Below are 22,564 nucleotides of genomic sequence, written 5' to 3' on the forward strand. Positions count from 1 at the left end.
AACATACATGGCCAGTGTGAGCAGAATAAAACAGGCAGAAGCTTCCCAAAGCCCCAGGAGCTGCTCCTGGTTGGATATTTACTTATTTATTGTCCCTTTTCCGCATCCATTCCATCCATGCCTCCCTCTCTCTCCCCCTCCCTGCCACCCTCCTCTTCTTCCTCCTCTGATCCTTGCCCAGCAGCAGCGCCCTGCCTTCCCCCAGCGTTTTTTCCTGCTCCTGTGTCCTCTGATAGGCTCGCGCCGACCAGGAAACTCCTGGTGCCCCCGCCGCCACCAGGGTCTCTGCAGCCTGAACCAAAGCGCTGGAGAGGGAAGGGGGAGCCAGCCGGAGCGCTGCAAAGACAGCCAAGCAAAAGGTCCCCCAGCGTGCATGGCTGTCCCGCCATCGCCCACAGCCCCCCCCATTGCACCCTTTCCCCTTGCAAAGTGGCTGGATTGCAACGATGAAGGTCCCCAGAACCTGCAAGGCTCTCTGTCCCGCCATCGTCCACCCTCCTATTGCACCCTTTTCCTTGCAAAGTGGCTTGATTGCAAACGCTAAGCAAAGCAAAAGGTCCCCCAGTATGCATTGCAAGACACACTGGCCCTCCATCGCCCACTCCCCCCATTGGACTCTTTCCCTTTGCAAAAGTGGCTTGATTGCAACGATGCTGATGATGCCCGTTCTGCATATGCATACTTTTTGGGGGGAGTGGTGAAAAATAATTGCAAAAAAATAAAACAAACCAAAAATTTTTTGGGGTGCAAAAAAAAGTTGCAATAAAAAAGATTGCAAAAAATTAAAGCAAACCACAATAGGAAAGCAAAGGGCTGCTTTTGCCTCCCCCCCCTTTCCACCAACCCAAGCTAACTGATGCCCGTTCTTAATATGCCTAATTTTGGGGGGGGGGGGAGATGGAAAACAATTGCCAAAAAAAAATTGCAAAAAAAGGATTGCAAGAAAATAAAGCAAAGCACAATGGCAAAGCAAAGGGCTGGTGTTGCCTCCCCCCCTCTTTCCACCCCCCCCCACCAGCCGAAACCCTTTCTTAACATGCATAATTTTTGTTTTGGTGGAAAAAAATAATTGCAAAAAAAAAATAAATCAATCAAGCCAAGCACAATAGGAAAGCAAAGGGCTGGTGTTGCCTGTGCTCCCCCCTTTCCACCACCCCCCCACCTAGCCACTCCCCCCTCCGGGGAGGAGAGCGAATGGGCACTCCCAGCGAGTCAGACATGTCAGTGGTTGCTCGGAGAGAGGCATGTAGCTGCTGCGAGAGAGGGCAGAGCAGGAGCAGTGGTAGTGCTGGCGGTAGCAGCAGCATCGTAGGGGCAGCTGCTGTGCAAAGCAGGGGCAAAGTTGCACCCATTGCACTGCCTGGGAGGAGACCCCCCACCTGCCCCCAGCACTACTGCCCCCAGCCTCTGCTGCTGCTGGAGGGGATCCCTGCTAGCCCTGGGCTTGGACTTTGAGCAAACTTGCCCGGCTTTGCCTCCTCCTCCTTCCTGGGCAGAGCAGGAGGAGGAGGAGGAGGGAGGTTTCCTTGCAGGGAGGGAGGCGGCGCAGGGCCGGTGCCTTCCCCCCTCGCCTCGCACGCCGGCACAGGCGCCTCCATCCCCGGGCAGCTCCATCCCCACCGCCGCCGCCTTCTCCGGGGACGGCCGGGAAGGAAACAAAATGTCTGCCCGAGCCGCAGCTGCTTCCACCAAGGTAAGCGCCCAAAGCCGCCTCTGGTCCTCCGCCAGGCGGGGGGGGGGGGCGTCCGAGCGTCCCCAGGCCCCCCAGGGAGGGCTTTTGATGGGGGGAGGGAAGAAGGTGGGGTGTGCTGATGGGGAGGGGCACAAGGGACCCTCTTACAACGCTCCCCCCCCCACGCTGGAAGTTGGTCTCACTCTCTTCTCCTCTTCCTCCCCACACACTTTGGTGGGGTGGGGGGTGAGGAAGTGTGGGGTGTTCTTGTGATGGGTTGTGCCTTGGGGGGCAACAGTGAGCCTTCTTCAACACCCCTCCCCACATTGGAAGTAGATCTCTCTCTTCCCCCCCCCACACACTTTTCTGTTGTGGGGTGTGAGGAAGTGTGGGGGGTTCTTGTGATGGGTTGTGCCTTTCTCAAAATCCCCCCACGTTGGAAGTTGATCTCCCCCCCCAACACACACACACTTCTGTTGTGGGGTGTGAGGATGTGTGTGTTGTTCTTGTGATGGGTTGTGCTTGGGGGACAACAGTGAGCCTTCTTCAACCCCACCACCCCATTGGAAGTTGTTCTCTCTCTCCCCCTTTTCTGTTGTGGGGTGTGAGGAAGTGTGGGGGGTTCTTGTGATGGGTTGTGCTTGGGGGCCGACAGCGGGCAACTTCTTCAACACCGCCCACGTTGGAAGTTTATATCTTTCTCCCCACCCAACACACACACTTTTCGGCTGTGGGGTGTGAGGAAGTGTGGGGTGTTCTTGTGATGGGTTGTGCCTTGGGAGGGCAACAGTGAGCCTTTCTCAGTACCCCCCCCCCGAAGTTGATCTCTCCCACCACACATACTTTTCTGTTGTGGGGTATGAGAGAGTGTGTGGTGTTCTTGTGATGGGTGTGCTTTTGATTTACAATTGTACGGGGGGGGGGTTCAGTACACCTGGGGAGAAAATGAGGGTTGAGCTTTGTGGGGGCGAAAGTGAGCCTTCTTCAACACCCCCTCCCGTTGGAAGTTGATTTTCTTCCCCCCCCACACACACACTTTTTTGTTGTGGTGTGTGTGTTGTTCTTGTGATGGGTTGTGCCTTGGGGGGCAACAGTGAGCCTTCTTCAACACCCCCCCGCGTTGGAAGTTGATATTCCTCCCCCCCACACACTTTTCTGTTGTGGGGTGTGTGGTGATTTTGTGATGGGTGTGCTTTTTCTTTACAGTGGTTGGTGTTCAGTATGCCTGGGGGGGAGAAGGAGAGTTGAACTTGAGAGGGGTAAAAGCCTTTTTAAACACCTCCCCCCACGTTGGAAGTTGATATCTCTCCCCCCCCCCATACACACTTTTCTATTGTGGGGTGTGTGGAAGTATGTGTTGTTCTTGTGATGATCATTGTGCTCTGGGGGAGGAAAGTGAGTCTTTTTCAATACCCCCCACATTGAAAGTTGATGTCTCTCTCCCCCCACACCCACTTTTTTGTTGTGGGGTGTGAGAAAGTGTGTGGTGTTCTTGTGATGAGTGTTCTTTTGATTTGCAATTGTACAATTGGAGGGGGTCCAGAATCCCTGGAGGAAGAATGAGGGTTGAGCTTTGGGGGCAGCAAAAGTGAGCCTTTTTCAACGCCCCCCCTTGGGTTGATCCCACTATCTTCTCCCCCCCCCACACACTTTTCTCTTGTGGAATGTGAGAAAGTGTGAGTTGATCTTATGATGGCTGTGCTTTTTCTTCACAATTGTACTATGGGGGGAGGGTTTCATTGTGCCTGGGGGTTCATAATGAACTTGTAGATATGTAGACTTGTGTGTGTACATATAGACTTGTGTGGAAAGCTTATAGATATTTAGATTTGTGTGGAAATAGGGGGTTGTGTGGGTTCACATGGTAGTATTGTATTCCCCCCCCCCCAATTCTTTTTAAAGCTGGATTGATTTGTGTGAGGGGTGGGAAGTCCCCACTTCCTATCTCCCACCCCATTCAATTATTACTGGTTGGAGTGGCTTTGAATGCAACCAAATTCAGATCTCTATAATTACTTTCCCCCTTCTCTTTTCTCCCCCCCCCCACAACCTGTTGGGTGAAGTGCTACTTATATCTTTCTGGTGAAATATTATAGAGCCTCTGGAGTAGGAAAAGAAAAGAGACTGGGGTATCAGCTTAATCCTAAACGTTTCTACTTGGAAGTAAGACCCATTGAATCCATATAGGATTTATACCCAGGTTAACATGTGCTGTATGTATAGGATTATGGCCTGTGAGTTCTTTTGGGGAGGTTAGCTCTTTCAGTTTAGTATTAACAGCTGTTTTTTTGTAAAGGGACTAGGGTTCTGTATACTCAGAAGTCCCACTAATTGAATGATCTTAAAATAGGTGTGCCCAGGATTGCAGCCTGATCCTGGGCATATTTTTTTTGAGAAGAAGGGTTATTGAGTGGGGGTTTGCTCCCTAAGTGAGTGGGCTTATGGGGAGAGGAAGGCTACAATCCCAGGTTGCTGTTGGATTGTTAAAGGGGGGGGGGGAGAAGGGTAAGCTGGGATTCTGCCCTGCCACTTAGCACCAAGCAATCAGCTTTTAAAGTTGGATTTATAGGGGTGGGAACTTCCTCCAGTGTGCTTCTAAAAATCTGGATTTGAAAATGCTAGTGGTGGAAGAGGCTGGCTTTGCAGTTTTGCCTCATAAAGTTGCAACAGAAATGTTTGCTTTGGGAAGCTCGACTCCCACCTAAACTGCATGTTATCCAGGCTGTGAATGGAAATAATTTTTGAACATGTGGGGGGGGGGGGGAAGAGGTGTGTTTCCTTCTCCCAAAAGGCCGTGTCCTTTCTCAGGAATTTAACATCCAAAATTCCTGAAACTGAAAGAGCTGGTTTGGAAATCTCTGATTGAGACAGGACTTGTCAGCAACTCCCTCTGAATCAGCTGCTGCTGACTTAACTGCAAATATGCTTTGGGTGGTGCCAGGAGGCCCTTGAGAAACTCCTCTTGGAGCTGACTGTTCTCCACCTGCTGTGTGGGCGTATCATATTTTACAGGTGCATGTGGTGGGGTGTGTACTCTGACCTCCCTCAGCTATGCGTAAGCGGTGTGTGTTTTCCTTCTGGGGGAAGGGGAGGAGTTGAGAATGTTCAACAGGTTCCTCCTTATGCATGAGAACTTAAAAGGTATGGCTGGAAACTTGTTTCTTTGCAGATGGGGAAGAATATTCTTCCTCCTCCAGAATTGCAAAGAGACCCCCAGACAGCTGTTTTGTAGTCCTGGCATTCTGGTCAGGATTGTTTTGGATCTGAGTGTGACAGAATATTGCTAGCGACTTCATTTGAAGGGTTCTCTCTCAAGTGAAACTATGCAGTTTCGGTCTGATGTCATCTCTTGGTATGCTCTTACACCTGAACTGTGTACCTCGGATACCTAACTAATGCAGTAGTGTCGCCACTTGGCTGGAATTCTTGGCACTGAAATCAGTATCTGATGGCACTAGTGAATACTCATTCTCTAATAAGTATCGGATAGTGTTCCTGAAGTTTATTTTTTAACTTTCTGATTTAGTTTTATTATGCTGCATAACGCAAAAATTATGTATGTTGAATTTTTAATGTTTCTTATATATCAAGGGGCACTGATTCCAAGGGCAATCTTAGTTTTTTTTGTATCATCAAAACTGTTTTAGTTGTCTTAAATATCATATTTTTATCTATCCTATTGTCTATTACACATCATATTCATACAACTGCATAGCATGAATTGTGGCTACATGACTGATGTTATGCCAAAAATAGCAGTATTTTTAAAACCTTTGCACCAAAATTAATAAGCATCAAAATATTCTGAGAAGCATGGTACTGTTCAAATGTCGTTATGCTCACAAAGAGTGGAACTGCTGATAAACGCTTATACGCTTATAGAAATGAAAACTTTCTGTATTGAACATAGTAATTCTTAAATTAGTTTTGAAGCCCATAAATAGAGTAACTTTCTTAATTTGACAAATGTGTGTTTGGGGCAGTCTTCCATGGTTCTTGTGGAAACCAAAGAATTTATTTTCTCATGGAAACTGACATGTTTGTATCTTTGCTGCTCAAAGAGCAGGGCTTAGAGTAATCTCAGGCACTTTAAGATAGTGATAACAACTAGAAATCAGAAATATTTAGCATTGTCTTAAGAGAAACAAATAGTGCTCCTTTAGAATGATTCCTTCATCTATGGAATAAAAGCTAAGGTGTCTGTTAGTATGATTTGTCTTGCAGTTCCCTGCCTGTGAGAGAGGCTGCTACAGCAATCTCATGTAAATATGGTGTGGGGGGGGAGTGGTTGGTTTTGGGCCTTTGGTGTTACTCATTGTTCTGTAGTAAGGAATGTTCTTGTTTCTTCCTGTTTTTCATGGTGCCATTAGGGAATAGGGTTCGTTTAAAAAAGCAAATATAGAACACTTGATTTAAACTGCTGACTAAGAAGCTCTGTTTACCCTGGACCGCCCTTGGCCCCACATTCCATGAATTCACCGTATAAGGTGGTGATGGCTGTATGTGTGAATGCAATGAGCGAACAAACACAATGTTAACGATCTTAGAGACCGTTCATGGTCACATGTATCAGGAAGACAGGATTTCCCATTACATCAGGGGCCTTCAAAGTCCAGCCTGCGGCCTGGATTGGGTCAGTTGGAATATTCATTCTGGGCACAGTGTGTCTATGGCAAAATATTACTGCTCTAGTGCACAGCAACCTGTTTTTGTGCCATGTGATTGCAGGGTCTTGCTTCGGGGCGCCACTTTCCCCGGAAATCGGAACACAGAACTGTCTAGGGCGATTATCCTAGCCACAGTGGAAGCAGCTCCGTGATCACCCGGTGCAAAAACTGGTTACCGCACACTGAAACGATGGGGCTTTGCTGCTTCTGTGTCCGGAATTATTATTGCAGCGGATCATGGGCCAGAGTTTGGAGGCCCCTGTGATATATGAATGTGAGCTAGAGGGGGGCACAGCCTCATGTGTTCCTCCCTGCCCTTGCTACCTTTTCTTGCACACAGAGGGGGAGAGTGCAAGCTTTTGTTTTCACTTCAGAGCAAACCACAGTGCCGTACTATGTATGGACTTGGAAGTGTTGTTTGTAACCAGTTAGGATTACTGTTTAACCATAGTTAAAACAAACCACAGAGCCTTAAATTTATACATACACAGAACTCTGGTTTATTCTTAAATGAAAGCGATAAATCTTCCTGGGAGAGAAGGAGGGGGATCTGATGACTCGTAGTTATTCATTCTTGTAGTGCTAAATCATAGTTACTCATGGAAAAGGGGGCTTAAGGCTAATCTGATTCAGGCTTGCAGATAGTAGTTGGCAACCTTCAGTCTCGAAAGACTATGGTATCGCGCTCTGAAAGGTGGTTCTGGAACAGCGTCTAGTGTGGCTGAAAAGGCCGATTCGGGAGTGACAATCCCTTCCACACTGGGAGCAAGTGCAGTCTGTCCCTGGTCTGTCTCCCTGGCTATGGGCCTTCCTTCTTTGCCTCTTAGCCTCAGACTGTTGGCCAAGTGTCTCTTCAAACTGGGAAAGGCCATGTTGCACAGCCTGCCTCCAAGCAGGCCGCTCAGAGGCCAGGGTTTCCCACTTGTTGAGGTCCACTCCTAAGGCCTTCAGATCCCTCTTGCAGATGTCCTTGTATCGCAGCTGTGGTCTACCTGTAGGGTGCTTTCCTTGCACGAGTTCTCCATAGAGGAGATCCTTTGGGATCCGGCCATCATCCATTCTCACGACATGACCGAGCCAAGGTAGGCATCTCTGTTTCAGTAGTGCATACATGCTAGGGATTCCAGCACGTTTCAGGACTGTGTTGTTTGGAACTTTGTCCTGCCAGGTGATGCCGAGAATACGTCGGAGGCGGCGCATGTGGAAAGCATTAATTTTCCTTTCGTGTTGTGAGTGAAGAGTCCATGACTCGCTGCTGTACAGAAGTGTACTCAGAACGCAAGCTCTGTAGACCTGGATCTTGGTATGTTCCGTCAGCTTCTTGTTGGACCAGACTCTCTTTGTGAGTCTGGAAAACGTGGTAGCTGCTTTACTGATGTGTTTGTTTAGCTCGGTATCGAGAGAAAGAGTGTCGGAGATCGTTGAGCCAAGGTACACAAAGTCATGGACAACCTCCAGTTCATGTGCAGAGATTGTAATGCAGGGAGGTGAGTCCACATCCTGAACCATGACCTGTGTTTTCTTCAGGCTGAATGTCAGTCCAAAATCTTGGCAGGCCTTGCTAAAACGATCCATGAGCTGCTGGAGATCTTTGGCAGAGTGGGTAGTGATAGCTGCATCGTCGGCAAAGAGGAAGTCACGCAGACATTTCAGCTGGACTTTGGACTTTGCTCTCAGTCTGGAGAGGTTGAAGAGCTTTCCATCTGATCTGGTCCGGAGATAGATGCCTTCTGTTGTAGTTCCAAAGGCCTGCTTCAGCAGGACAGCGAAGAAAATCCCAAACAAGGTTGGTGCAAGAACACAGCCCTGCTTCACGCCGCTTCGGATGTCAAAGGGGTCTGATGTGGAGCCATCGAAGACAACAGTGCCCTTCATGTCCTTGTGGAAGGATCTGATGATGCTGAGGAACCTGGGTGGACATCCAATCTTGGGGAGAATCTTGAAGAGGCCATCCCTGCTGACCAGGTCGAAAGCCTTTGTGAGATCTATGAAGGCTATAAAGAGTGGCTGTCGTTGTTCCCTGCATTTCTCCTGCAGTTGTCTAAGGGAGAATACCATATCAGTGGTGGACCTGTTGGCTCGGAATCCGCACTGTGATTCTGGATAAACGCTCTCTGCAAGTACCTGGAGCCTCTTTAGTGCAACTCGAGCAAACAACTTTCCTACAATGCTAAGGAGAGAGATGCAACGGTAGTTGTTGCAGTCACCCCTGTCGCCTTTGTTCTTGTACAGCGTGATGATGTTTGCATCCCTCACGTCTTGAGGTACTCCACCTTCTCTTCAGCAGAGACAAAGGATTTCATGCAGCTCAAGTGACGATGATCTCTTTGCAGCACTTTAGGACTTCAGCAGGGATGCTGTCTTTTCCAGGTGCCTTGCCAAAGGCAAGGGAGTCCAGGGCCACGTGAAGTTCTTCTAGGGTTGGTTCACTGTCAAGCTCCTTCAGCACAGGCAGGCACTCAATGTTGTTCAGCGCTTCTTCGGTGACTACATTTTCTCTGGAATATAGCTCAGAGTAGTGCTGCACCCAGCGTTCCATCTCCTGTGCCCAATCCTGGATGACCTCGCCTGCGGCAGACTTCAGAAGGGCAATTTTCTTCTGTGTTGGACCTAGGGCCTGCTTGATACCATCATACATCCCCTTGATGTTGCCCGTGTCAGCTGCTATCTGTATCTTGGAACAGAGCTGGAGACAGTAGTCGTTAGTCGAATAGGGAGCAGAACGATACTTAATTCCCAGTCGAATAGGGAGCAGAACGATACTTGCAGAACGATACTTAATACTTAAGAAATAAGCTTATAGCTGCTGTGAAAAGGGGGAGCACACAGTTATCAAAAGAGGATGTTGAAATGACAGGCTAATGTTGCAGAGAAGGGGATAGCTAACATGAATTCTTTCTTCCTCCCTTTCACAATTCAATAGACTCTGCACAAAAGACTTCCACAATTCAGAAGATTACATGAGTGCTTGTGTAGTAGGGGAGTATTTTTTTAATAAAAGCAAGGTTAAAAAATTACACAATTCTTGAAAGTGGGGGAAAGGCTGTACTCCTGGGCACTAAGGATAGATGCCCATGATGCATGTTCAGCTACATCCTGGATTGTGACCAAAATACAGGCGCGTGCCACTTAACAACCCTCTGCTTGACAACAGACCACATATACAATGGTGGTCAAAAGCACAACAAAGAGGTTCTTAATGAGGAAGTCAGGTCTTCCATAACCTGCAGCAGAGTGTCTGTTTCCACAACAAAGAGGCTCTTAATAGAAAGGTGGCAATCTATCTCCATTGCACATTAGCCTGTGCATCCAGCCAGTGAGTGTCTAGCAGGGATGACTATTTATACAACAAAGGCACTAGATTGGGCTGAATGTTAACTTAACAACCTAATTGCATAACAACGGGGATCAGAGAACATTAGCCCATCTTTAAGTGGCTCACACCTGTGGTAATGAAAGCAGTAGTTCAGAAGAAAATTTCTTTTGCCTGAAACTGCACTTTGTTAGGTACCCAAACGTTAATTGCAAGAAATATTGGGTCTCTTTTCTCCCACTTCAATTGTTCTTACTGAGAGGAAAGTTGCCTGAACCCTCGCAATAACTCCTGTGTTTTCTCCAAGAAAAAAGTGGAAGGACTTCAAGTCAAGATACAGTAGTTACCTTTTAAAGTTAACAAAAGTTAGAGCAGGAGTGATCAGTCCCCAGCAGGCCATGTGCCTCTTTTTACATACAGAATATGCCACTTCACCTAATTTTGGCCCTTTCCAGACCTGCTTGGCTTGTTTTGCCGACCCACATGATCTCCTGAGCCTCCTCTCTGCTATCTTTGGCCTGCCCTGGCCCTTGTCACTCCCTTTCTGGGCTTTGAGCCAGGAGGAGCACTGTGTGCTCATAGCTGTGGTGCCCTGCATCAGCCAACGTGGCTGTGACAGGTGACCTTGTGAGTGCCACTTTGAAAGTGTCGGTGTGCTGCTAGTGGCGCATTTGCCACAGGTTGGCCACCCCTGGGTTAGAGGCTCAATGAAGACTACGTATTAGAAGGGATGTAGATAAGACATCTTGAGAAACTTTGACTGCAATTCCATTCAAGTGTGACTTGCAGTAAGTTCCACTATGTAGGATGAAAGGTATTTGTTTTTTGAGTAAACTTGCATAGGATTGTGCTCTTGAGATTCCCTTTTTCCTCCTTCGTCAAATTCAATTTCAGTTATTGTATCTTATTGTAATGCTACCTTTTCCAGCCCACTAAATCTTGTCCCCGATGTCTGGTTCATAGAATAATATTCTGCAAATTCTGGTTATCCATTTAATTGGAACCTACTTCATGTAAGTGGAGGTTGCTATATTCTTTCCTACTGTTCATGTACAAGACAAAAGTCTGCATTCCTATGGGGGAGTTGTTATTGTTCCTGATGATGACACTGCTCAAATATTTTAGAATTCTAAAGGATGATGCATGCATTACAGTGGGAGTTGGAAGCTCCGTAATTGATACTTTATTCTGCTTACAAGGGAATTGCTATAAGTTCTTCTGATTTGTCTTGTCTGTAGTTGGGAGCAAACAATATGCTTTAAGTCATTTGTTTTAAAACTTTTTTTTATCATCCAGCCTTTCCCCTTGAAAATGGGATGCCCAATGTGGTTCATAGTAATAAAATTGGAAGACAAATGTTTATTTTGTGGCAACTGGAATAAATGTAGCATTTCTATTTTGGTCTAAACATGTGTTTTGCACATACCATGAAAAGGCTGTTCAGCTGTCTTGACGATAAAGCCATGTATGTTCTCTCAGTGAAACTGTAGCATGTTCAAATTAAGATTGCAACCCACTGAGAACCGAATGCAGTTTGTAATCTACCTTGAAAAGTGTGAATATATTTTATTTAGGAAAAGCCTTTTCCCTTGGGCAAACTTTCTCTCCCCCAGAACAATCATCCTCTTTGCCTGACTGGATGGTAAGTGCTTCCTATCTCTGGCTCAGATTAATTTTTGTTCTTGCAAAATGAATGTGAAGACATTCTTAAACATGGTGGACGTGGTTTGAACATGCATTTTCAGTCTTGAAAACAAACGTATTTTGAATATAGCAAAAATGTTCGAACTATTTCCATTGCACTTAAGAGCCTGTCTCCACCATGATGGTCCTGCTTTCCAGTAAATTAAAAACTTACCCTGTTTGGTGTTCACCTTTTGGGTAACTTGAGTTCCTCCCTTCCTTGTAGTTTTTCTGTGTTCTAATCGTACAATATCTGTGAGCATCAAATAGAAAAATTGCCTGTGTTTTTTGAAGTCTTTTCTTTTACAGTAATAGAAGCAGAGGGAAATGGCTGTTTCATGACATTTGCAATAGGTTGTGGAGATTAGCACCTTTTAGGTCACTAGTTTATATCCAGTCTGGTTCATCAACTTCAACATGGTCTTTGAGATTTTTCAGACAACCCTACAAACAAGGTATGACTGGATCAAGAATGCAGAATCTAATCTTTCCATGCCTACGTGCTTCCGTCTCCTGAGCTGTAGCATAGATCTCTGACAGTCATTTCTTAAACCATAGCTTTGTGGCTCATCAGAACCTGGGACATGTTGTTTGGGAGGGCACCAGGTTGAGGTCTCTTGTTATCTGGTGTGCTCCCTGGGGCATTTGGTGGGCCGCTGTGAGATACAGGAAGCTGGACTAGATGGGCCTATGGCCTGATCCAGTGGGGCTGTTCTTACGTTCTTATGTAACTATGCTTTACAAACCACGATTAAACCAGGATGCAAGATAAGTTTAATTCTGGTTTCGCATCTTAGTTTGATAGTAATTTGTAATCTAGAATTAAACAGTTCTGGTTTTGGATGAGACATGGAGCTGTAGTTTTACAAATCATAGTTCAGCCGGAGGAGGTAAGGGGAGAAGAGAGCATGTGGCTTCAGTGAACTTCAGGTTGCAGTGCAGCATGCTTTATTGGCTTGAGTGAACCAGCCCTTTGGCATGCAATAAATAGCTATTGGTACAACATAAAAATTCAATTCGGACTTGCTGATCTACTATTACTGGCATTAATTACCTAATTTGTTATTAGGTCATTTTGTAATATCAGCTAATTCTGATGTAACATTGTTTTGTGCTATGGCTTCTCTCTTTTGAGTGGATTACATCAATACTCGACTCGTGAACATACTATATAGGACACTTGCAAGATTCTAAATTGTTCTCCAGTGGGGCACAATTTTTGTTTGGCTTTTGTTGTCAATCCAAAATTGTGATCCCTGTGAAGTCGCCCTTTCCTCAGGGCTTTCTTTTCCTCTTCGGGGTGGAGTGATTCCATCTGGCTGCTGTTCAGCTGAGATACCCCAGAGCATATAAAGTGTAGCTGCTGACCTGTCCTTGTTCACCTGCTTAAGAACAGAATGGGGAGCTATGGCACTTGCTTATTTGGACAGGCATGGCTGGTGCATCTTTTCAGAGGAAGGCTTTGGCCATGCAGCAGCTAAACAATCTCCAGCTTCCCACACAAATGAAGTTTGGGAACCTCTGTTAGCACAATCTTCACCTCCATCTTTTCCTCCGGAAAGGGTGGGGCGGAAGAAGCCTGGGACCTGTTGCATCAAAATCATAGAAGCCTGTTATCTTTTCTCATTAACATTCAGGGTTTTAGCTGCAGGAAAAAGGATGTGGCTGATACTCCCAGCTACCTTAACACATGTAGGTTTCATGGAATCCTTTAGAAAACAAACTGTTGAACTTGGTTTGTCAACTGTTTGACACACCATAGTGGAAGCCTGATATCACTTCTTGCCATACCTGTTTGGTGAGCTTTCAATACCGAATTTCTTTGTAAATAACTTTGGGATGTACAAAACGAGTAGACTAATCCTGTGAACAGAGTACTGTTTTTAATAGGTTATATCTTTGTATGTATTGTAGTATCACTTGACAAAAGAATTACGCAACTGTCATCAATGCCTTCCCTGTTCAGGAGGCTTTAGACGTATTTGCACTGGTTTCTGTTTCTTAGATAGAGTTTATGATAGAGAGCTGTTAGCTGTTATGCCACCTCCAAAAGCTTGCTTTAAAGCAGGGGTCTCCAAACTATGGCCTGGGGGCCACATCCTACCAGCCACCTGATTTTATCAGACCAGCAACATTTTTTGTCAGAGCATTTGCTAATGTTTAACATTGTAACTCCTTATGTATCATTTCTGAGTTTAAGCATGACATTGTTTCTTTGCAATTGTTGTATTTCTCTTTTGTTCCGAATATAATCTGAATGTTTGTGTTCAAATGTAGAACTAAACCAGGGGTGTCCAGACTTTTTGGTGGGAGGGCTACATCTTCTCTCTCACACTGTGTTGGGGGCTGGGGGAAATTTACATTTCAAATTTGAATAATTTTACATAAATTTACATAAATGAATATATTGGAGATTGAATTTATATGAATGAATGGTCTTGCAATAAATAGCTCAAGGCCTATAAAAGGCCTAGCGCAAAGCAAGGCCGGCCTTTCCTTCCCTGCTGCTGCTGCATCACAGATGTGAAACAGCAAGCAGTGGAGGTAGCCCTCATCCCACAGTAGTTGTGTCGGGCCAGCACAGGCTCCAGCAAGTCTCTGGAGGGTCAGAGGCTCACTGGAGACTGAGGGTTCCCTGCGGCATAGATTGGGAGTCCCTGAGGGCCGCAAGTGGCCCCCAGGCCGGGGTTTGGGCACCCCTTTACTAAACCATGGTTTGGTATTACAGGCATACGCCTCTGTATGTACATGGGAGTAGAAACAATGTTTGATTCTAGTTTGTGGGGTAAACTGTGGTCTGCAAAAACTTAGTTGGTCAAGTTTGAATGAAACAGCAAACTATAGCTTGCTGCTAAGCACAGTTGGAATGGGCAGTCTGATTTGTTAACCATGATTTGTTAACCATGCTCAGACTAGTAAAATGGGCATTGGGTGATCTCATTCCAGGAGAATAAGAAAAATAGTTGGACATTGCATAGGTAGAAGTGTTTCTGTTGAATAAGATAGGATTACTGGTCATGCCTTGTTATCTACTGGGGTTCTGTTGTGGAACTCCTAGTGGTTAAATTGTTTAATTCTGTACCTGTTGAGGTTTCCAAAAACATGGTTCAGAAGTAGCCCTGTGTATAGCATTGTTATGGTAGTCTCACCAGGAGGTAACTCCAAGATAATGGGTGGTGGCGGCTCTGTCTGTTTGAGACAGGATTAGGCGTACCAGCTAAAATTGGGCAAATGCATTGCAGGCCATAGCAATCACCTGGACATGCAGGTGCAAAGCAGGCAACAGCTGTGCTCCCAAATTGAGGACTATGCTTCAAGCAGGGTGCATCTCCATTAGGAGCAGCACAATCCACTGACCATGCATCAGTATTCTATCCAGGAGAACCTCTGTCCCATCCTAGTTTAATTTAACTTTGTCTTCATGTAGCCCTTTATTGTCTCAATACACTGATTTAAGACCTGCAGCTAGGCAAGTCAGATATGTACAGACTACCAAATTTATGAGTTAGAGGCCAAGATCTTTATTTCATTAGCTGTAGATTGGGAATGTTTAATATACTGAAGTGTTTATGCCATTCAAGAGAAACTACTTTAATTGATGGTAAGCGTAGTAAGGAAAAAAAATTATATAGTGGAAGGTTGATGATTTAAGATATCTGCTCTTTAAAAGGAAATAATGGCCTATATATTTTTGAAGATTAATTGCTGTATCTAGTTTAGATTTCTTTGAGTTGGTGTATGCTATGAATGTATACATATAATTTTTTGATTAAAAAAAATAGGTTCCTTGAGGAAGAGGCCTGCAAGCCTCTGAGTCAAATGCCCCATAACTATATTGTTCATTTGGACATGGAGTTGCTTGCAGTTTTAGAGAAAGTGCATGAAGGGCCCTTTTGAACCTTTTCTGATTAATCTTCCTTAAATGTGCTTTGCATTTGAAAATTCTAATAATAGAATGCTAGCAATGGGTTCAGTGTAATTCTGAGAGTGTCTTGTCATTGTAGTCAAGGGTTGTGTATGTGACTTTATGTTGTGGTGGTGGTGGTAGTGGTAGTAGTAACTTTATTGTCATTGTGCTTCAGCGCAACGAAATTTATGCACCTTTGAGATACAAGCATAAATATATACTACAATTCCAACAATTGCACTCTGTACACTCACCCACGCATTCTGTACAACATGCAACATAATATAAAAACAGTATAACAGACCATAATGCCCCGGAGCATGGTAACAACTATATTCAACGTAATTATGGCTGTGGGATAAAAACTGTTCAGGAATCGTGTGGTGCTGCTCTAATAGTTCTGCATTGTCTCCCCGAAGGCAACAGTTCAAAGAACTTATGAGCTGGATGGAAGGGGTCTCTCAGAATACTATGTGACTTCTGCAGACAGCGAGATGTATAGATGTCCTCCAAAGCTGGTAGATGAAGGTTGATGATGTGCTGCGCGATCTTATAATTCTCTGCAGAGCTTTTTTGTCCCCCGCAGAGCAATTTCCGTACCACACCAGGTTATCATAGGTTAGGCCATTCAGTTCTTTATAAAGAATTGAAACAGTTCTTTGTATACCTAGTGTCATATGAATTATTATTATGGTGAAGAGAACTGCATTACATATTTTCATCTTTAAAGTCCCATTTAGTGTTGGACTACTACTGAATTGTACAGGGTTTAGTGTGGAATTGGGGTGAAATCTGCACTGGGGATGGTGGTAGAACTGCTGACATTGATGCAGAAATGGTGGGAAAGGATTATTCTGACTATGAAGATCCACATTGAGCCCACTGTTTATGTGTATCTGTTATCTAGTCTCTGGAAGGACTATATAACCAGCTCTAGGACTCTCTTCAGGGGTTTCTAAGTTATTGTAAGCAGTTCCCTCCAGTTTTTTAAATGTTATGTAACTTGTACAAAAATTGCTGCAAGTCAGAATATGGTTTTAGTCACTCATGCCTGCTCTGGTCTTGAGGGAGAGATTATATTGTGTGTTTTTCACTTGAGACACAATTCCCAAGGCGTAGTATTTATTAGTGGTTTGCAACAACTATGCACGTAATGACTATGAAGTACCATAATTGGCTGCAGTGATATACCTAGCAAAGGACAAATAGCCTGATTCCATGTTTCATGTTTTATCTATTTAAAAAAAAAACTTATTGAGAGGATTTTATTCATGGCCCAGTGAAATTTTGGTGGACCTGTGATTGTCTTACTCAGATTGAACAAGCCAAGTCATGCTCATCCTAGCTCTTGCAGTGATGCCAGGAAAGTAGAGCTGACAACTTTGATCAGTTTAACCAGTACATGAATCAACTTCACTTGATTCTCAGCATGACCTAACTGGTGGAGTGGGTGTATGTTTGTGTTTGAGGATATCGAGGTTCTGGTGTGCTTGTGAATTAAAGAAGAAAAAAGTGTCAATATTCTAGCCGTGACTAGTATTTCTTTTCATAACCTGTGCTGTCTCTTGCGGCAACTTCTCAAGTGACTTGAGAATGTGGCACTCTGCTTCTGAAAATGTGATTAAATCTGTTAAAGGGATGATAAGCCAACTGAATTTTATATTTAGTTGATTGTTCTAAACATGAGTTTGTTTTGCCCTTTGCAAATACTGTACTTGTGGCAACTTGATAAAGTTGCCATTGGAAATCCTTGAATGGGCAGCAGTAAATGGAATGTAGGTGGCCAGCTTTTTGTTGCTCTGGATGAGAGGAAGGGTTGGAGAGACTGGATTACCACCAGTTGTTCCAGTCTGGCTTCAGCTGCACATGTAGCTGAAGTCCCACTTGAGTGTCCATGGTCAGGTGATTGATAAAAATGATGAGTCGGTGAAGTTTGCAGAAATTGCTTTTGTGTTTCTGGTTGTGTTTCCAGACTCCATGCTTGACACTTTCTCTCGTTTCAAAGCACTGATTACACTATAGGCATTAACACTTAAATTGAGAGTACCACACTGGTTCTCAAACTTTAGAGGAGGGTGCCATATAGTAGTACTAAATAATGTGTTTGTTGGAGTGAGGTGCTATGAAATCAGTGATCCTTAAGACAGTTTAAGATAGGCCAATATTGCAGTTAGGGGGCTTGACTGAAATGACTTAGGCTGCAATCCTATCCACACTTACCTGGGGGTAAGCCCCACTCAATATAATGCGACTTACTTCTGAATAGACGTGCATCAGACTGGGCTCTTAAACTAATCTGGAGGGCTTCACTTCTCACAGCTTCCTGTCCTAACCCTATGCTGTCTTAATGCAACTTAAGTCTCAAAGCTGTATTCAAAACGTAAGATACTCTGATGCTTGAGTGAGCCCTAGATGTGTTACCTCTTTGATTCCATTTTTAGCAACAACAAAAATAATAGCAGGGAGACTTTAAGCTTTAATTTTTTGGGGCTTTAAATAGCAAATCTGGTACTTCAGGTGCTTGGTCGTTTCATTTTGGCTTGTGAATTTTTATGAAAGCTTTTCTGCTGCTCTGCAAAAGCCATTTAAAGAGAAATTCAGATTCGGAGTGTCCTCTTCCTGTTGCTCTATAATCTGTCTGGCTGTGATGTTTTCTGCTTCAGAAGTATGGGCATTTCCAGGAGTGTGGGGGTGTGTCATGCAGTTCATTAATCCTAATGTTTATTTTGTGGCAGAGACTACAGTAGAAATGAAAAATGTGTATTAATTATATCGTTTACTCGACTCTGCAAATTACACCACAGAAGAAATAACAAATGACGAGACTCAGCTAATACTGTGGTGAAAGAAGATCGTGCCTGGGGCTTAATATGCTGAAAAGATCCCAGGAATAAAACTAATTCTGGTTACTGTAACACACTTGTTTGTGTGCTGGATGGTTGCCTTCTTGAGAGTTCGTAGTGGCATTTGTGCCATAGTGGCATAGAGAGTTCATAGTGGCACTGAATACTTCCTCGGTGATCTTGTCCAGGCTACTGTTATGACTTTCCAGTGGCATTGCATGTCTAGTAAACCCAGTTTCACAATGTACTCCCTGTCTGTTTTGAACATAAGGAAGATTATTGAGTCTAAATCAAATGAGCTAGCTGACTTTCATGTTCCATGCCTACCTGTTTGATAAAAGTAAAAGAATAAACTTGGTATACAAATTGGTTAAAGAGCGGTTTAGAAACGTCTACAGATCAGGGTGGATTTTTCCATTCAATTTTATTTAAGGAAATACGTTAGTCCTTAAAAATGAAATCTGAATGTAATTCAGACAACCGTGTTAAAAATCATATCTTAAAACTTACTTAAATGAATTGTTTACTTGTGAATCTGGGCAAAAATATCTGTTACTAAGGTCAAGCATTATAAATATGGCACAATCGGTCATGTATTGTTTACTCTTGCAAACTGAGTGTTTACACTGTCAGCCAAAGGACGTGGACACTGACTTGCTGTTTCATGAAGAAGCACTGTTCTGCCCAGTAACTACCGGCTCCATTCAGTTAGTGTAATTCGGATAGCATCCGAATTAGAAAGTGAGTCCCTTTGAACTTGGAGAGACTTGCTTGAGGATGTGTTTATTCAGAAACAAGTGATCTTTCTTAAGCTGCAATACTAAACACATTTACTTAGGAGTAAATCTCTTTGAACTCGGTGGGATTGACTTCTGAATTGATATGTATCGGATTCCTCTGTGATAGTGTCCTTGCATGTCTGTGCAGTGGGACAAACAGAAATCCTCTCACACTTGCTCTCCTATGGTGCAAAATACAAGTGAGCTGCATAATTCTACTTCTAGATAGTAAAATGGATTTATTTAGCAAGCAGACAGATACGTTCGGTTGCAGCAACCCATGAATTGCATACTTGTTCAGGAGAGACTTGAATTAGAAAACTGGAAACAATGTAAAATCAGCCTTTTGTCTTTCGCTTTAATTAAATTGCCATGATTGCCAACCAATCTGCCCTGTGACAGATGAATTTCAACAGGAAACCTCTATAGAAAATCTATCAACAAAGAGGAAGTTTGTATGTTCCATTTTGATATCTATAAGTCAGTTGATGTTCTGAGATTTGTATACCTGGTCATGTGTTACAAAGAAGAAGTCTGATAGAACTTGAAGCAAATTCCTGTGGACCGTTTCCAGGCTAAGCATTTAGAAGAAACCCTAACCTGGGCCGGAAAAAGAACTATATGGTGAATTGCTGACAATGTATAAACCAGGGCAAGTATTTATTATTGAGTTGGAGCAGCACTGCAGTGTGCTGTATTTTTGTCAGTGGCCTTGTGTTCTTTGTAGAAAAGGTGGGACTTTGTAGAGCAAGTTAATAATTGTTGTGGTTCCTGTAACTCAGTTGCAGAATCACTATTTAGTAACGTCTGCCTGGCTCGATCAATGCTTCCCTGTTGACCTCATGTATAAACCTTGGCTTTTCAGAGAACTTTTGAGGTGTGGACTGGTAGTAGACAAGGCTGAAATGGTTTTAGCTGCTGTGTATATGTTGGGCTAGAATGATCATCTTACTTTAAATGGTGTTTGTCATGGGTAGCATCTGTAGTTTCCTTTTAGACAGAGATATTAATGCAGTAATTAGACTGGGACCTCTTATTTTTCCTTCTCTCAGGAATTACTTTATTCAGCTAATGTGTGTCATAATAGAAAAAGTTTCAAGATATTGATGACCCAACATGCCTAGGTGCAGACAGGTCAGTAAGGAAGTCTTACTGACTTCCCTTCCCTGACTTCCCTGAGTCCCTTCGGGGAGAAAGGCAGGGTAAAAATAAAGTTGTTGTTGTTGTTGTTGTTGTTGAGGAAGTCTTGCCTTAAGCTATGCTTCTATGCACATGCTTCTTTCCTGCCCTCAATACAGGCTCGCCTTATCAAGAGTTGAAACAATGCAAGGTTGTGGCTTGGAAAATATAGAACAGAGCCTGCTATATTGTAGCAAATGCTTTTTCATGGTTGAAAGGCAGTGGGAAAAAGTTGCAGAAGCTAAGAGGTTATGGTTAGACAGTTATATGCAACTGCTTTTTCCACTGTTGTGATCCAAGGAGAGAGAAGGGACAAGATTTCTTAGAACAGCACATCTCCTTTTTGTCCCTAAACCTACAAACAAAGAGAATTGTTCAGCTACAGCCCTTGAAGAAATGTACACAAACAGGGCAAATACCATTTTGCTTAGCAAATGATGTCTCATCGAGTAAGCAGTGGGCAGCCAGTTTGGCCACTGCCAGTCTTTGCCTTAGCCCACACAGTTCTGGGCTTTTTTAAGATGCCTTGCGCAAAGGCCAGTTGTTCCATGCACACAGACTTTGGCTGACTGAAGGTGGCCTGGCCTGCCTTCCATGGATGTAGCACAGTGGTTTTCTAGTGTTTTGGCACTATGACTTGTTTTTTTAGAACCACAATCTGTTGGGACCCACCAGAAGTAATGTTGTTAACCTGGAAGTGATGTTGTGGCTGGAAGTGACATCATCAATTTAGGCATCAAACCTAAGCTGCAATCAGCCAAAGGTCCCGTTATACAGTGCTCTCACCTGTTTGCATAACTTGGAACTCAAAACATTCCAGCTTAGAAGTCAAAGCAGAATGCATACTTGGATCCTTTCCAACCACATAGCCCTCCCCACTTTCCAGCACCCTGTCTTCCCACCTATTTAGAAACGCACCCTGCCTTTCTGCCACCAGGAGCCTGCCTTGCCCATCAGCTCTGTACCCTGTATTTTCAACTCTGTATTTTCAATGGCAGCTGAACTAGTTGCTAAGTGACTCACCTGAAATGGGCTCGTGACCCACTTAGTTGGCCCCGGCCACCTTTTGAGAAACACTGGCTCAGCAGGTTTGGCTGCTAGCTTTTTGGGGGGGAGGGAAAATGTGTAAAAATGGGGATGAATTGGTGGAAATGTCTTTTGCTACTCCAAAATGTTAATGGTGGAAGACAAAAAAAAAATGCACATGATGTCCTGCAAGAATGACGCTAGCATACTGTTGTTTTTTATGCATTACCAGATCAAAGCTGAATGTACTAGGTCAAAATTCTATCCTACCAATACAAAAACAGTATACTGGCTGTACCAGCTCACAGTGCTTTTAAAAGTTTCACTTATCTCATTGCTATTTAAGCCAGCATCTTAATTGCATGCACAAAGACTGGGTCAAAAATACTTTTGGGCTAAGTTAGCTTTCTAAAGGGGACTTCAGAAAACCACTGATAAAACAGATCTGGGGAGGAAAAGCAGGGAAAAAAACCCAGCACACAGGACTCAAACAAGCCGATGGCCTGATTTGCAGGCTCAGTTAAGGCAAGCAAATCTGAGCATTGTCACTAGTCCAACTAAGAAAAGTAACTAAGACTCCTGAGAGAGAACAGCTCAGTTGCATTTCTTGCAGAATGCCAAGTTCTAAACTGATAACTTACTGGTCTTTAGCTTGGGGCAGTGTTTTTCAAAACTGGTGTGGGGAAGGTAAGTCCTGAGCTAGTGTAGCCAGTACACTGTTATAGTTTTGTGGTGGTAGGATAGAATTTTGCCCTGGTACATTCTTAGGTTTTATTTTTTGTAATGTGTAAGCAACAATGGCTTTATGCAAACTTTTTTTCTTGCAGAGTGGGTTGCATAAAGAGAACTGTCTTGGTCACTGAGAAACATTCAAAACCAGCCCTTACAATTTTCTCCTATTTTAAACGTATAGCGAGCAAAGCTTTATGTGCCAGAAATATGCCATCTATATTACTCTGATAAACAACTTTCTCTGTTCCCTCTTTTTAAAATTTCAGGTGACTGTTTTCTGCTAAGAAATACATTAGTACCCCATCCCCCCTATTACTATCTCAGCTTTAAAAGCCAAAGTTCATGGAATAGTCTTGGCTTTGCCCCACTGCCCCCTCTTCTTCCAGAAAGCAAGCTGATAAGAGCCTTGTAGACGTATATGGTGGTTTTATGGATTGCTGATATATTGGGGAGGGGGGTCATTCCTTTGAGAGCTTTGACTGGGTTCTGCATTTGAGGAATAAATAAAGGCAGAATGGGTAGCTCTCATTAATGCGGCACTGCTTGTCAGCTGGAAAAGAATGCCCTGTGCTTTTTAGCAGTGGTGTCCTCTTGTTTCTTGTTCCTCTTCTGTCTTTTGTTTTTAGCTTATCTGCACTGTGAGTTTTAATTGAACCCTATTTTGTGAGTCTATAGGACTGAAAGGGGGTTTAAAATACCACAAATAAGTAAATAATGTCTACAATTGCCACCAAACAGCCCTCTTTTCAACAGAATTGTATTA

The 22,564-nt window shown here is 43.9% G+C and overlaps 1 protein-coding gene across 5 annotated transcripts in view; it reads left to right on the top strand.

Annotated features, from left to right (window-relative positions):
* The first annotated feature begins 1,241 nt into the window (after positions 1-1,241).
* Positions 1,242-22,564, top strand: part of TJP1 (tight junction protein 1) — a 130,913-nt gene continuing 109,590 nt past the window's right edge. For all 5 annotated transcript variants that reach the window (XM_066636540.1, XM_066636541.1, XM_066636544.1 and 2 more), the window contains exon 1: positions 1,242-1,693. In XM_066636540.1, coding sequence (XP_066492637.1) covers positions 1,661-1,693 — 33 coding nt within the window. In that variant the 5' untranslated portion in view covers positions 1,242-1,660. The remainder of the gene's footprint in view (positions 1,694-22,564) is intronic.

Source organism: Tiliqua scincoides, chromosome 8 (genome assembly GCF_035046505.1).
Source record: "Tiliqua scincoides isolate rTilSci1 chromosome 8, rTilSci1.hap2, whole genome shotgun sequence".
In the NCBI taxonomy this organism is placed as follows: Eukaryota; Metazoa; Chordata; class Lepidosauria; order Squamata; family Scincidae; genus Tiliqua; species Tiliqua scincoides.